The following is a 15,228-nucleotide window of genomic DNA, read 5'->3' as shown; positions in this document are numbered from 1 at the left end:
CTTTAAAAACGACATAGGAAGGTTTCCTGGGTGGTTCAGTTGGTTAAGCATCTGCCTTTGGCTCAGGTCATGGTCTCAGGGTCCTGGGATCGAGTCCCGCATTGGGCTCTCTGCTCAGCGGGGAGTCTGCTTCTCCCTCTGTGCTCTCCCTCTCTCTCAAATACATAAAATCTTATAAAAAACAACACAGTAGACTTATTCCATAATGCTGAATCTGCTTTGTAGTACATGTGCTCTTTGATTCTGCTCAGTTCTTCAAAATGAATAAAAATAATGCAATTCAAATCCATTAATCATCAAAACATAGCCTGAGTGTCTGAGGTTATGAGCAGTATGGGAACCAAATATTTAAGAGGTAAGGCCTCTAGTATTGCAGGGACTGTAAATATTTTTTTCTCATTCCTAAATTTCCTGGAAATAAGCAGAGTGTTATACAAGGGAATATGATTTTTTTTTTAAGATTTATTTATTTTAGAGGGGGTGGGGCAGAGGGAGAGGGAGAGAGAGAGAGAATCCCAAGCAGACTCCCCACTGAGTGCAGAGCCCAAAGCATGGCTCTGTCCCACAACCCTGAGATCATGACCTGAACAGAAATCAAGAGCTAGATACTCAACCAAATGAGCCACCCAGGCGCCCCGGGAATATTCTTTTTTGATATGAAAGTTGCTTTATTCTTAAAACCACACATATTATTCTTCATCCCTATCTATTCCCTGCTTCCCAAACATCTCCTTCCACCTCCCTTTCAAAAGACATCCTAATTTGGCATCTGACGGTTTAAAATGTTTTCTGTAACATAATTCTGAATAACACCCATTCTAAAGCAGAAAGTTAATAAACAAATATAAACACTGTTGAAATGTTTATTGAACCAACATAGTCCATTTGTTTGAGAAAAGATAGTAAAAGTTAAGTTGCCCAGGGGAAAAGATCACTTTGATAACTCCAGTTTTTAAAAATGTGAGCATGATAATCGTAGTTGGTGTTTATGGAACTTCTGGGTGGGGAGAAAAATTGACTCTTATAAACTGAGATCTGGAACTGAGACAACTATCAGATGAAATGGCAAGAAGCAAAAAAACCTTATTTTATGAGAATTCTACTTTCTGGGAGGAAAACTAATATTGCAGAACCATTTAATGAAAACTTAGTTTTACAGGGGTTCAGGTATCTACTGACATATATGACAAACTTTAGATTGAAATCATTAACTATCTCCAGGAAATTATATATTTCACAAATTTTGCTATTTTAAAGAACACATAAGTATCAGACAGACACCATGCCAGAGCAATTTTACCATTTTTACATGTATATGGGGATTAATGATCTTTAGTATCTGGGTGCATTCCAGGTCATAAGACAAAAGCAAATCTTTACTTTTGTGTGTGTTCAGTATAGTTACACGTCTAGCTCCTTTGGAGTAACACAGGTCTGCTCAAATATAGAATTAACACTATTGCATATTATTCCCTCAAAGCAAATGTCTACTAACCCTGTATTCTAGGAAGAAATAAAAAAAAGAATAAGGAAAGAAATGTAATTGCAACCTAATTTCCTAGAGATTCTCAGAATCCCTACTTCTGAATATTGGCCCCACTGCTATTACATCCATATTTTTCTTGTAACTTAAAGTTCTCTCTGTGGAAGGCCTTTAGTTAGGGGTAAAAAATCTTACAAAGAAACTGTTTAATAAAGGATGTAAACATTTTACTAAGCAAAAGATGCTTGCTTCATTTCCCACAAATGCCAAACAGAAAACAATACATTACTAACGTTTTCTATTTATTCATTAATAAAAAGTGCATAGTACAAGCCCTTTATCCCAGTCCAAGTACTCAGTAAAAGATTACAATAAACCCTGGGTGGCACAGACATGATTTGTTTGGCATGATTTAAACATTTAAAAACAGCAATTAATATTTAGTACAATCACATGACCACTTTCGCTTTTAACAAAGTAATCATCAGACATGGTAACAAATACATATGCTTTTTCATTTAGAAATATTATGTTAAGACTAAACCTACTATTGCAACAACAAAAATTTAACCCCTTATGTGTAAACTCTTCATTTCTCCTTCAAGTTGCTGTTTTGTGTCTTAAGCTGATGAGCTGGTCAAATTTTAGCACGTTTATTTAGAGTGACAGGCTTTAATTCAGAGTGGTAAATTTCCAAGGTTCCTTTGAAAATAAAAGAATTCAGTAATTCTATAAACACTATCACATCACATACCACAATGACACTAAAAGTAACCATGGAATAGCTGAACCTAATATTTCAGAAAATCTCTGCAAGTTATTTAAAATACAACTTGCTGGCCATGGGATAGTGCTTGGATAGATACATGATAAAATCTTTTACTATACACTGTTCCAATGTTAACTTTTTCCATATGGAAAGCAAGAAAACATTATTTTGCATAAGGGACATTACATGACTGTAAAACAAAATAAACTTAATGTTATTTGTGGTATATTTAAGAGCCAAAAGTGATTAAAATATGAAGCTTTATCTTTCTTTTTTCCAGATTATTTAAAAATGATTGTAGCCACAGTTCTGGTGAGTGTTTATAAGCCAAGTAATGAATAAGAGTGTGCTCAATAAAAAGGCCACATGTAGAAGCTTTAAGAATTAAATAGAATAATATAAATTACTAGTTAGGTTAACAGGAACACTTTATATGCAGTAGTATGCGGTCCTTCTCAGGAATGTAGAGAAATTTTACAAGCAAAAAAACCAAAACTAAATATTTCTCCAGAAACTTTTGTTGCTAATTAAATAGATGGTCCATATGGAAAAGGTTAATATACTAGATGTACTGTCAATTAAATGTATGTGACAGAAAGGAAGAACCAGGAATAAGAATCTAGATTTGTAAGTCTCTAACACTAGACATTCTGTTTCCATGTCAAGGCCAATTGGCTTCAACCAAAGCCAATTCTCAATTACTTGTGAGCCATAGATTCAGTGAATGCATCAGTATCTCTGCCAGAGGTTGGCTTTCTAGCAGCTTAGAGAACAGACTGGTAGGATGTATGTGCAAGCCTTCAAAGTCCAGGGACCAAGAGCAGGAAAAGGAATGCTTATAGAGATTTAACTCCATCCCCTGCCATCCCTGCCCTTTCTGCATTGAATACTCTAACAGCTATAAAGCTGAGAAGGCTTCCAGTAGGCCACAGCAAGAGGAAGAACCTTAAATCTATGGTGCTCACTTATCCGAGATTTGACTTACCTGTGTTATGATACCCCTCAATTAGCACAAGTAATTAAGAGTAGGTGATACTATGTCAAGAAGTTGAGTACAAAGCTAAGATGCACAGAAGGAATGCAAGCAGTCAATATTGGATTACATAATGAAATGAAGCCCTTAAAAAGTTTATGGCCTAAAATGTATATAATAATAAAGGGGAAAAGAATACCCTAGGAGCGTCACACAATTGTATCAGAGACTCTATTAACAGTACAATGATATAGAGAAGTTTATTAATTCACACAAGTAATTTCTCAGATCGATACAGTGAAAAGCTAGACTGATCTGGGGGGAAAATCCTTACATTGATAGCAAAATATCTTCTAGCCCCCATAAACCACCTGTAATCACTTGCTAAGAAAAAAATTCCATAACCACATAGGTGATGCAGACTTGTTTTTATCTCATTTGTATTCATTTTCTTTCAAACTGAGCAAAACAATGCAACCTTTTACTTTTTATACATTTCAAAATTTTACTTATATTAATGCTCCTCCCCACCCCAATCCATCTTATTACTAAACAAGAATGAGATAAGGGGTGAGAAAAAGATCCTTGATTGCTTTTTCATTTTCCTCCTTTTCCCTTGGAGTAAACCATCAAATATTTTCTGAAGTCAGAAGGATAACAAGAGACTCAGTTTTTTCTTCACAGAAAAAAATAGACTAAATAAGTAAATAGCATTCAAATGTCAGTAACCCAATAGGCCCCCAATATAGCTTTAAGATAGTTCCATTTAACAGGGAAGTGTTAGAACAGAAAAGGTTCCTGAGAGGCACCCATTTAACAAATAAATTATAGCTTAAATTATTACTGTATAGAATATACCTGGCAAAGGCAGAAAGCATTAACTTTTTTCCTCCTTTCATGAACCTTATAAGGCTATAATGGACTGTAAATCACCCACTATATTTAAATCATGTTTAAAGTTCTTCTAATATTAGACATTTTTGTGGGAATAAAAAACTTAGTAAACAACTATTTCATTTCTTCTCCCCTCTTTTTCTAGCCACACAAGCCAGGTGTAGTGGATGACACAGATTTGTAAAATATTCCAAAGGCTGCCACAATCCCAAGAACTAGAAAAAACTGCCACCCACAAATAAACTATTAAGGTAAATGTAAATACAGTGTGGCTCTAATTTTTTTTCATACAATCTCAGACAACCCCAAGTAACTTTATAAATACCTTATGGAAAAAAAAGCAATTTTAAAACCTATCAAAACTATTTAAAATATTTAAAGGCAGAATCTCAAATTTCCTTCAATCAGGCCAGAAATCATCACAAAAAATTATGACCACAGTTACAAACAGAATGAGTGGAATGTTTAAGTTTAGGATAACCAAAAAAGCCCATGTAACTTTTTTAATATAATCACTTACTCAAATATACTGTAAAAAGGAATGGTGATAACACAGGAAGCAAAAATAAGCTTGCGAGTGAAATTTCTAGAAGCTCATGAAAACAATACCATCCCATATTGCAGATGCAAAAGGAAAAACAGTCTAATGGGGTTAAGAGTACTCTGGTCATCTTCGTTCATTTGGTCGTGCAAGGTGTTAACTATTTTCACTTCCCATATCACAAAGTTAGTCCACAGGAGGGGCTGGTGGATCTTGTCCCTGGCATTAGAAAGATAGAAATTATGGAACTGACTTCTTAAATCCCAGTGCAACCAATCTAACACATATAGTAAGAACTGAGCAGCATGCCTCCCCCAACCCTCCAATCCCTAATCATATACTTATTTGAACTTTTCATAAGTTTTTGCACAAGGGAACACTAGCTTAACACTATAATTCACCAATGTTTGTCTTATTCCTCCCTGTGGCATGGAAGAAAGGAAAACTATGTAACAGTAAAATGATATGGATGAAACTGCGCTCCCTGACAGCTCCAGAGATGACATTTAAACCAATAAAGGTAGCATCATCCCTCTTGCTTAAGGTGACTGGGCACATTACAAAGTGAAAGGAGAGACTTTTGCTTCTCACTACAGAATGTCAGTGAGGAAGCATGTGGCTCCAGTTGCTACTGGCAGGCATCCTATGACCACAAAGGGAGCCCACTGTGGAAGGAAGCTGATGGAATGAAGACAGACAGTCAGTCTTCGATGATACTGTTAAACAATCTAAACACTGACCCGACCTCTCTGGATTTTCTAATGTGTAAACCAGGTGGAGCTGATCTTTGCTACTTGCAAGAGAAGGTATTTGAACTGGAAAGGAAAGATCAGAGCTTTTAGGAATCTTCAGGAAGATTCCATTTATTTACTCTGACACGTTATATGAGGCCCTGGTTGAGGGTGGTCAATTTTCTACTTGAAATTAGTATGTTTTCTTGCTTACTCCTAGGGCAGTGGGCCTACTATCCAAGAACTGCTGGCCTACAATGAAGTAAGGTTTAGGGGCTGTCATCTTAAATTTCTGTCCCTTTTGATGGCTTCTAGGCCAGCTTATTAAGTTGGATTTCTTTAGCTGCAAATGTTGAGGAAGTTGCTCTTTGATATGAAAGTAATAAAACTGTACCTAGAAAGTAAGAAAAAACACTGAGGAGAAAGCATCTTATCAGGACAATATACAAGCTGTTTTATGGATAACTTCTTCTCCAAGAGAAACAAAAAATAAATTTAAGGCAAATTTTTATATAGTGCTAATGATGCATTCTTTCTTAAAGTCAGCATGGCTACATATCTAAATGTTCTATTCCTAAACAAACCAAAGCACTGACCAATTATCATTCCACATTTGCTTTCTCCTACATAAGGAATTAGTTTAACTAAACTTCTAATATTAGCAATACAAGACTGTGGGAAAAAAGAAATTATTTTAGGAATTCCACATGGTGAAGGTTGGAGAAGGGAATTAGTGGGATAATTTGGTGTTCAACAAGTGAACTCATCATGTAAATATCTTTAAAGAGGTAACACCCAAGTCAAATAGAAAAGAAAAAAATATAAATACCGGTTCTCAAAACAATTAAAAGGAATCCTTCAATGAAGTTTCTGTTAAAGACAGCACCAAAAACTCCCTGTTGGGTCACTTTATTTATCATATTTTTTATCTCGAAGGTTCTAAAAATGGTAGTAATCATGACTATCAAGATTTACCAACCTGAATGAGCCTACCTCTCTTCTGTCAGTTCAGTTGACCTATTATGACGCAGAACTGGAAGAGTTTAAAAGAGATTGGATGGGAAAACAAGAGGAAAATGGGATTTCACCAGATAGGCTCAGGGCCTCTATTGTATTTAATAGCTAGGACAGAAGGGGAGAAAATGAAGTAAAGGGAAAAACATTTGAACTGTAGCTAGTAAGAGAATTTAGGGAGCTGGAACCATGAGAAGCAAGGGATCAACTGTGAGGAACTGGGGAGTGGAAGACTGAGATTTGAGAAATACTGCTGTAGATTATTACGAACTGGATCATTTTTTTATTAAAGACAGACTGAAATGTGAGTAAAGATTGGAATGTATTTTAAAATTCTTTTTGGACTACTGGTCTGCACTTTTCTCTCTATGTAACTCCATGAAGACTAAGCCATTTGGGGTTGCAAGATTGACAAGGACTACACTGGAAGAACTTATTCCGTGAGCCGAATCTTCCTTTTGCTAATTCTATTATTTCAGTCCAAGCAAACTCCTTCCGTTCCCAGACCATACCCATCCCCTACCCAAATGAATTTCTAATCCACAACACTTACATTATGAGGACTGGTTGGCTTGCCAGTTAGGTTGGATCCTCTTAGATTAGGAGGTCTCAGTAGAAACAAGATCACCGCAATAACCATCCAGGCCATCAAGATCATGGTAATACTGACGCCATTATCACCAGAGGGCCCTGGTACTAAAGACAAACAAAAAATGTATTTGCAACAAAAACCGTAGCATGGTTATAATATTGTTAGATAACATAAAAAGAAATCCTGATGTTTAAATGCCAATTTCAAAAACTGTATCGATATTAAAACTGTATAAATAGTTTTAAGAAGGGCAATTATGAAATATTACATCTTCAATTTCCCTTTCCTCTTGTGAGAAAATCTGAATAGTAAACAGTATAAAATAGTCATAGGACAAAACCTATTATATAAGGATTTTAATAGTATAGTGGTTCTTACTATTTTGGTGTGATAGAATTCTTTGAGAGTTTAAAAAAATTAAGGACTCTTTCTACTCTAAGAACCCATATGTACACACTCAATTTTGCATATAATTTGGGAAGGTTCATGAACTCACAAAACCACCAATCCTTAGATACACTGAGATCTACAAAACCCAGGTTAAGATCACCTGATGTATAGTAAAAACACTCTACTTCAGGAGGGGAAAATTCTGCATTTTAATTATAGAAGCAGCATGAAAAAATAACAGAGCATAAGGAAAAGGGACCATTTGGGTTGTATAATACATAAATTAAAGATCCCTTTCATGATATTCTCAAACAAAGAGATAATAATTTGGCCTTCTTTTTTTGCAAAAAGAAGTTGGATTCAGATCTAGATATTCTAAAGTCTATGCATTTATCAAGAGAAAAAAGTCAGGGCTGTGTGTGATGGTAGTAGTCTCTCCCAGCTCCTTAAGGCAGCCATATCTTATTTAATCCATTATAACAAGTACCTAGCATAGTGCCTGGCCCACAGTATGAGCTTAACAAATTTCTGATAAATAAAACAGACTTATAGTTGATGTACATTAGAGAACTCAGTTGTCAAAAATGAAAATTATAGATTAGATTTCTAAAGAAAAACATAGTATATCTAAATGGTTACTAAAATAGTTCATCAGGACTGTAACTGTAGTTTTGGTCTCCCTCCCTGGAGAAAAAGTAAAAGAAATCCAGACAAGTTGAAACTAAGCTGATGCACTGCATTGGGGAACGTGGGCCCAGGTCTCATTCCGAGGAAAGGGAAGGGATGGGTGGCCTTACATGAGACCAAAGGATTAGTGACCAAAGGGAACAAAAGTCAAGCACACTGCCGGGCTGGCCCAAGAGCAGGCTGGATAGGAATGTGGCCTCTTGTCCAAACCCCCATCACTTCCCCAGAAACAGGTAACATCGGACTCCAGGTCACCAAAACTGCATAATCACACAATGCATCAGTGTTTTTTTCCTCTATATCCATATCCACTCCTTTCTTTGTTCTCTCCTACTATACTAAACATGCCTCCCCTCATAACTAAGACAAATTTCTCCACTTAAGTTTTGGATCCCATCACTCTTGCAGAGATCTTATCCATTATCCTCTCTCTCATGTATTCAACATCCCACTCTGTTGCAGCCATCCTGCAAATCTCCTAAACACAATCAAGTTTCCACCCTCTTGGGGAAAAAAAAAAATATCCCTCCCTCAAACCCTTTCCCTGTCCAGCTATCCAAGCTAACATCTTAAGAAATGACTATATTTCACTACCTCCCATTCACTCTTCAGGTGGGTACCCACCTCCATCCTACAAACAGCTCTTCAAAAGGTCACCTATACACCTCCATGCTGGGAAGTCTCATGGATAATTATAGTGCTCATTTTCCATGACCATTTTCTCCTTTTAAAAACACTTTCTTCCTCTGTCTTCTTGCCTTACCACTGCGTAATTTTCTTTCTTACACTTCCCACTCCATACATGCTTGTTTTCCTCTTCCTGGCTTTTAAATTTTGGAATTCTCATGGTCAATTTTAGATTCCTTTCTCTTCTTGCTCCACACACGGTCATCCTCACCTGTGGTTTCATTTACCTTCTATATGCAGACCACCTCTAAATTTATATATTCCAACCCCAGCTCTTCTGAACTTCAGACCAAATATCCAACTGTATGTCTACAACTATTTTTTTATCTTCATACCAACAGTTTTTTTTTTAAAAATTTTATTTATTTATTTGACAGAGAGAGAGAGCACAAGCAAGGGGAGCATCAGGCAGAGGCAGAGGGAGAAGCAGGCTCCCCACTGAGCATGGAGCCTGATGTGGGGCTTGATCCCAGGACCCCAGGATCATGACCTGAACCGAAAGCAGACACCCAACCGAGTCACCCAGGCGCCCTTTCATACCAACAGTTCTTAAACTGTAGTATACGTTCCAGCCATTCAGCGGCTTCTTAAAATTGCAGAGGATTTAAATCTCACCTTGCACTTAAAATACTCAATATCCCAAACTAAAATCATGAAAATCTCTTCTAGCCCCATCCTCCATGCCCCACCAAGCTGGGTCTCCATTAGGCCAAAAACTTAAGAAAACATCTATTGTTCTCTCTCAATGACCTTCTATTTACTCCATTATGAAGTTTTCTGTCAATTTTACTTCCTAAATATCACTCAAATGTATCTTTTTTTTTTTTTTTTGAGAGAGAGAGAGCATGTGTGCATGCACATATGAGCGGGGCAGGGGGAGGGGCAGAGGGAGAGGGAGAGAGAGAATCTTAAGCAGACTCCCCACTCAGTGCAAAGCTGATGCAGGACTCGATCTTATGACCCTGAGATCATGACCTGAGCTAAAATCAAGAGTCAGACGCTTAACCAACTGAGCCACCCAGGCACCCCCATCAAATTTACTTATAGTGGCATTCCATACCTGCTGAAGCTAGCATCACTTCTTGTCTGGTTTATTGTGACAGCCTCTTAACTGGTCTCCCCATAACTATTCTTGCCTTCTCTAATTCTATCCTCTATGCTGCTCCAAGAGTGATGTTTTTAAAAAAGCAAATACTATTATTTTTATTACTAAATAATAGTTAAAATTTGAGTGGTTACTTTGAACCAGGCATCATCTCTGTTAATCCTTTAAAAAAAATTTTTAAGTAGGCTACACAAGGCTTGAACTCACAACCCTGAGATCAAGATCTGAGCTGAGATCAAGAGTCGGACACTTAACCAACTGAGCCACCCAGGCACCCCAACTATTAATCCTAACAATCTTATTTTATGGTAATTACTATCATATTTTCATTTTATAGATGAGGAAACTGGGGGAAAAGGAGATTAAATCCCAATGTCATACAGTGGGTATGTGGCCAAACTGGGATTTTAATACAGCTGGTCTCATTCCAGAGCCTGTGTTCTTAATCTCTTTGCCACGTCAGAATCTCTGACAATACCGCAGAGTGAGACAGAGCCCTGAAAGGTATTTGTCCTGTGAGTAGTAAAATTGGAAAATACAGATTTAAAAGGAATTTTTGATGAATAAATTTATAACTAGCAGTTAGGTAAAATTAGATTATTTAAAGTTAGTCAAAGAAAGATAACTGTGACTTCTACATATTATCACTTCTTATAGTGCCCCTCTCTCTCAGAAATAAAATGCTAGGTTAATTGTATAGAAGTACAACCCCAGGGGCACCTGGGTGACTCAGTTGTTAAGCGTCTGCCTTCGGCTCAGGTCATGATCCCAGGGTCCTGGGATCGAGCCCCACATCGGGCTCTGTGCTCAGCAGGAAGCCTGCTTCTCCCTCTCCCACTCCCCCTGCTTGTGTTCCTGCTCTTGCTATCTCTCTGTCAAATAAATAAATAAAATCTTAAAAAAAAAAGTACAATCCCAGTGTCAATTCTTATATATTATTCAATGTGGAAAGGGGGTCTCTTTTTTTGAAAGATTTTATTTTTTAAGTAATCTTTACACCCAACGTTGAGACTCAAACTCACAACCCCAAGGATCAAGAGTTGCATGCTCTACCAACTGAGCCAGCCAGGCACCCCAAGTCTCTTAATTTTTGATACTCTTTGCACATAAAATACTCTTTAGTTGAACCTCAGATTACAAATTTACTAATTCATGTCTTAGACAAAGCAGCCCTAGCAAAATGTCTACTCCTCTGTAAGACCCTCATAGTGAGGGGTGCCTGGGTGGCTCAGTCGTTAAGCTTAGGGTTTGTCTTTAGTTACAAGGAAATGTATTACAAACAGCTTGCCAAATGGAATATTAACAATAAAGCCATTAACTTAGCTGGACACCAGGAAGATGAAAGAGTAGAGAGGGATGCTCTAAGAGCTGGTAGATCCCAAAGGACTATTTCTTTAAACTGATACAGGTTTCCAGTGGAAAAGTAGAAACAGAACAACAGTGAATGTGATTCATTAGCACCAGGAAGCTTTAACTCTGCAATTCTGGGGTTGTAGAGAATAATTACATTATCTTCAGCACAGTTACTGGTTTTCAAGTTTATTTATTCCAGAATTAAGTTAGTGATAGAGCCGGTTTTCATACAACACTTTATCTGAAAGGCAATCTTTCTGAAGAGTTAACAGACTTACTCTACAGAGCAAAACTATGGGTGAACATGACAATGAAATGGAGGTTAGCTCAAATATAAAGAATCATGCAGCAACTGAATCTGCTAATACATTGCAGCTAAATTCTACTACCTCACAAAGTAATAAGCTCCATATTCAATTAAATCATCTCAAAGACATGCAACATGATACCATGGCAGGCACAATGGGTATTGTGATACAATAAGAAATAAAGATTTGGTTTTCATTCCAGTTCCTGGCACAGAAATCCTAAAACCCTTGGAATTTCCCGAGAGATAAGAGAGAAATGTCATTTGTTGTTATCAATAATAAACCCGAGTCTATGCTAATGAGGTCACCTGGGTAGGCCCCTAGAGAGCTTCAGGATGGGGTCTGGTTGCCAGAGTTGGACCATATAATTAGAGAGCTTGAACTTTCAGCTCCACTCCCTAACCTCCAGAAGGAGAGGGGCTGGAGATTTAGTTAATCACCAATGGCCAATGATTTAACCATTCATGTCTACAGAATGGAACCTCCATAAAAACTCTAAACAGTGGGGTTCAGCTTCCTAACTGGTGAATACCTCGAGGTGCTAGGAAAGTGGCACACCCAAAGAAAACGGAAACTCTGTACCCCTCCACCACATACCTTGCCCTGTGCAACCCTTCTATTTGACTGTTCTTGAGTTGTACCCTTTATGATACACTGGTAATGTAAGTAAACTGTTTTCCTGAGTTCTGTGAGCCATTCTAGCAAATTACTGAACCTGAGGAGGGTCTGTGGGAACTCCTGATTAATATATATTTTATGAAAACAGCATAAACTCACTGGAGAAAATTTGGAATACAAAGAAAATTCTATTGCCCACAGGAAACAACTGCATAAACCATTTAAAAACATGGCTTTCAAAAAGGATTTCCACCAAATGCTAAAAGAAGCAGGGAGAAAAACTGGCCAATATAACTAAATTAACATTTAAGCTCTAGAGTTTTGTCTTTACATTTAGATTAAGGAAATGAAATTTCACTCCAAGAAATAAAGAGCGTATTTGGTTTAAGGTGCGGCTGGCTCAAGCATCGCAAATACCACAAATGTAATAAATACTTGTTTTTCCACAAGGAGTTCAATTAAGATTATTTTCAACTAGAAGAACAGGTTTTAGCTTTACCTGCTAGGGGAAAATTCTGAGCTGCTTATCAGGGGGCACACTGTAGATTAATGAATGCTACTGAAAAAGCAACATAAAGAAATCAGGAGTGGAGGAACCACCACCCATCATCCCAACAACTAACACAAAGTCGGCACATTACCATCACCTTCTTGTCCAGAGGCATATGATTACCACTCTGTTGCACCAATGGACAATGTTCTGAGAAAATTTCTACTTTGGGCTAAGCACTGTACTAGCTCCTATTTCTCTAAGTTGTTATATTTAAAGAATTTAATGGGACATCCAGTTTACACAGTGGTAACAATAATTAATAGTGTAATAACAAGTCCCTTTATAATAGTACCTTACTGTGTTTTAGCTTCATATACAAAATAAAGTGGAGCTCAGCTTCAGGGATGATAAGTATAAGGAACTAGCCTATGAATAAATGCAATTTGGTAATATGCAAAAAGCCTTAAAATGTACATAAAATGTAGGAGAGGGAGTTAAAATGTTGGGATTTAGAATGGGATCAAACTTAAGTTGTTATCAACTTAAAATAGACTCTAATAAGTTGTTATATGTAAGCATAATGGTAACCATAAAACAAAAACATATAGTAAATACACAAAAGATAAAGAAAAAGAAAAATAAGCATAACAATAAGGAACAGTCATCAAACCACAAAGAAAGCAAGAGAAGAAAGGAACTACAAAAACAGCCAGAAAACAATGAACACAATGGCAATAAATATACACCTATCACTAATTACTTTAAATGTAAATAAACTAAATTCTAGAATCAAAAGACACAGAGTGGTTGGGTGCCTGGCTGGCTCAGTAGAGCTTGTGACTTTTGATCTCAGGGTCATGAGTTTGAGCCCACAACGGGTGAAGAGCTTACTTGAAAAAAAAAAAAAAAAAGGCACAGAGTGCCTGAATGGATTAAAAAAAAAACAGTGGCTCAGTCGTTAAGCGTCTGCCTTCAGCTCAGGTCCCAGGATCCTGGAATCGAGCCCCGTATCGGGCTCCCTGCTTGGCGGGAAGCCTGCTTCTCCCTTTCCCATTTGCTCTGCTTGTGTTCCCTCTCTTGCTGTGTCTCTCTCTGTCAAATAAATAAAATCTTAAAAAAAAAAAAGACTCATTTTAAATGTAAATGACATACACAGACTGAAAGTGAAGGCACAGAAAAAGATGTTCCATGCAAATAGAAACCAAAAGAAAGCTGGAGTAGCTATACTTATATCAGATAAAATCAATTTTAACACAAAGACTATCAGAGACAAATAAGGGCATTACATAATGATGAAGGGCAAATCCAATAAGAGGATATAACATTTGTAAATATTTATAGGAGCACCTAATACATAAAACAAATATTAACAGACCTAAATGAAGAAACAGACAGCAATACAGTAATAGGGGACTTCAATACCTCACACCAATGGATAGATCATCCAGACAGAAAATCAACATGGAGGGGCACCTGGGTGGCTCAGTCATTAAGCGACTGCCTTTGGCTCAGGTCATAATCCCAGGGTCCTGGGACCGAGCCCCGCATCGGGCTCTCTGCTTCTCCCTCTCCCAATCCCCCTGCTTGTGTTCCCTCTCTCACTGTGTCTGTCAAATAAATAAATAAAATCTTAAAAAAAAAAAAAGAAAATCAATATGGAAACACTGGCCTTAAATGACACGCCAGACCAGATGGACTTAACTGTACATACAGAACATTCCATCCAAAAGCAATAGAATACACGTATTTCCCAAGTACACATAGAACATTCTTTAGAACAGATCAGATGTTGACCACAAAACAAGTCTTAATAAATTTAAGTGGACTGAAATAATATCAAACATCTTTTCCGACCACAGCAATATAAAACTAGAAATCAATTAGACAAAGAAAGCTGGAAAATTCACAAATATGTAGAGATTAAACATGCTACTGAAGAACCAGTGGGTTAAAGAAAAACGAATTTTTTTAAAGACAGTATTCACCCACTTTTATTTTATGTATTTTTTATTTTTTTGATGTACTGTTCCATGATTCATTGTTTGCGTATAACACCCAGGGCTCCATTCAATATGTGCCCTCTTTAATACCCATCACCAGGCTAACCTATCCCCCCACTCCCTTCCCCTCTAGAACGCTCAGTTTGTTTCTCAGAGTCCATAGTCTATCATGGTTCATCTACCCCTCTGATTTCCCTTCATTTTTCCCCTTCCTACTTTTTTTTTTTTTTTAAACATATAATGTATTATTTGTTTGAGAGGTACAGGTCTGTGATTCATCAGTCTTACACAATTTACAGTGCTCACCATAGCACATACCCTCCCCAGTGTCTATCACCCAGCCACCCCATCCCTCCCACCCCCCACCATTCCAGCAACCTTCAGTTTGTTTTCTGAGATTAAGAATTCCTCATATCAGTGAGATCATATGATACATGTCTTTCTCTGACTGACTTATTTCGCTTAGCATAATACCCTCTAGTTCCAACCACGTCATTGCAAATGGCAATATTTTTTTTTTATGACTGCATAACAGTCCATTGTATATATATATACCACAACTTCTTTATCCATTCATCTGTTGATGGACA

The 15,228-nt window shown here is 37.2% G+C and overlaps 2 protein-coding genes across 3 annotated transcripts in view; one reads left to right on the top strand and one right to left on the bottom strand.

The window, feature by feature from the left end:
* LIAS (lipoic acid synthetase) overlaps positions 1–15,228 on the top strand; it is a 164,511-nt gene that overhangs the window by 69,464 nt on the left and 79,819 nt on the right. The window lies entirely within an intron of this gene.
* Positions 1,767–15,228, bottom strand: part of SMIM14 (small integral membrane protein 14) — a 40,368-nt gene continuing 26,906 nt past the window's right edge. Inside the window, exons 3-4 of the mRNA XM_081813166.1 lie at positions 6,959–7,101; positions 1,767–4,879 (exon numbers count right to left, since the gene is read on the bottom strand). Coding sequence (XP_081669292.1) covers positions 4,847–4,879; positions 6,959–7,101 — 176 coding nt within the window. The 3' untranslated portion in view covers positions 1,767–4,846. The remainder of the gene's footprint in view (positions 4,880–6,958; positions 7,102–15,228) is intronic.

Source organism: Leptonychotes weddellii, chromosome 2 (genome assembly GCF_054177405.1).
Source record: "Leptonychotes weddellii isolate Sample4059 chromosome 2, ASM5417740v2, whole genome shotgun sequence".
Taxonomy (NCBI): Eukaryota; Metazoa; Chordata; class Mammalia; order Carnivora; family Phocidae; genus Leptonychotes; species Leptonychotes weddellii.
Note: the sequence above shows the minus strand (reverse complement) of the source record. Positions and strands in the feature narration are given on the sequence as shown.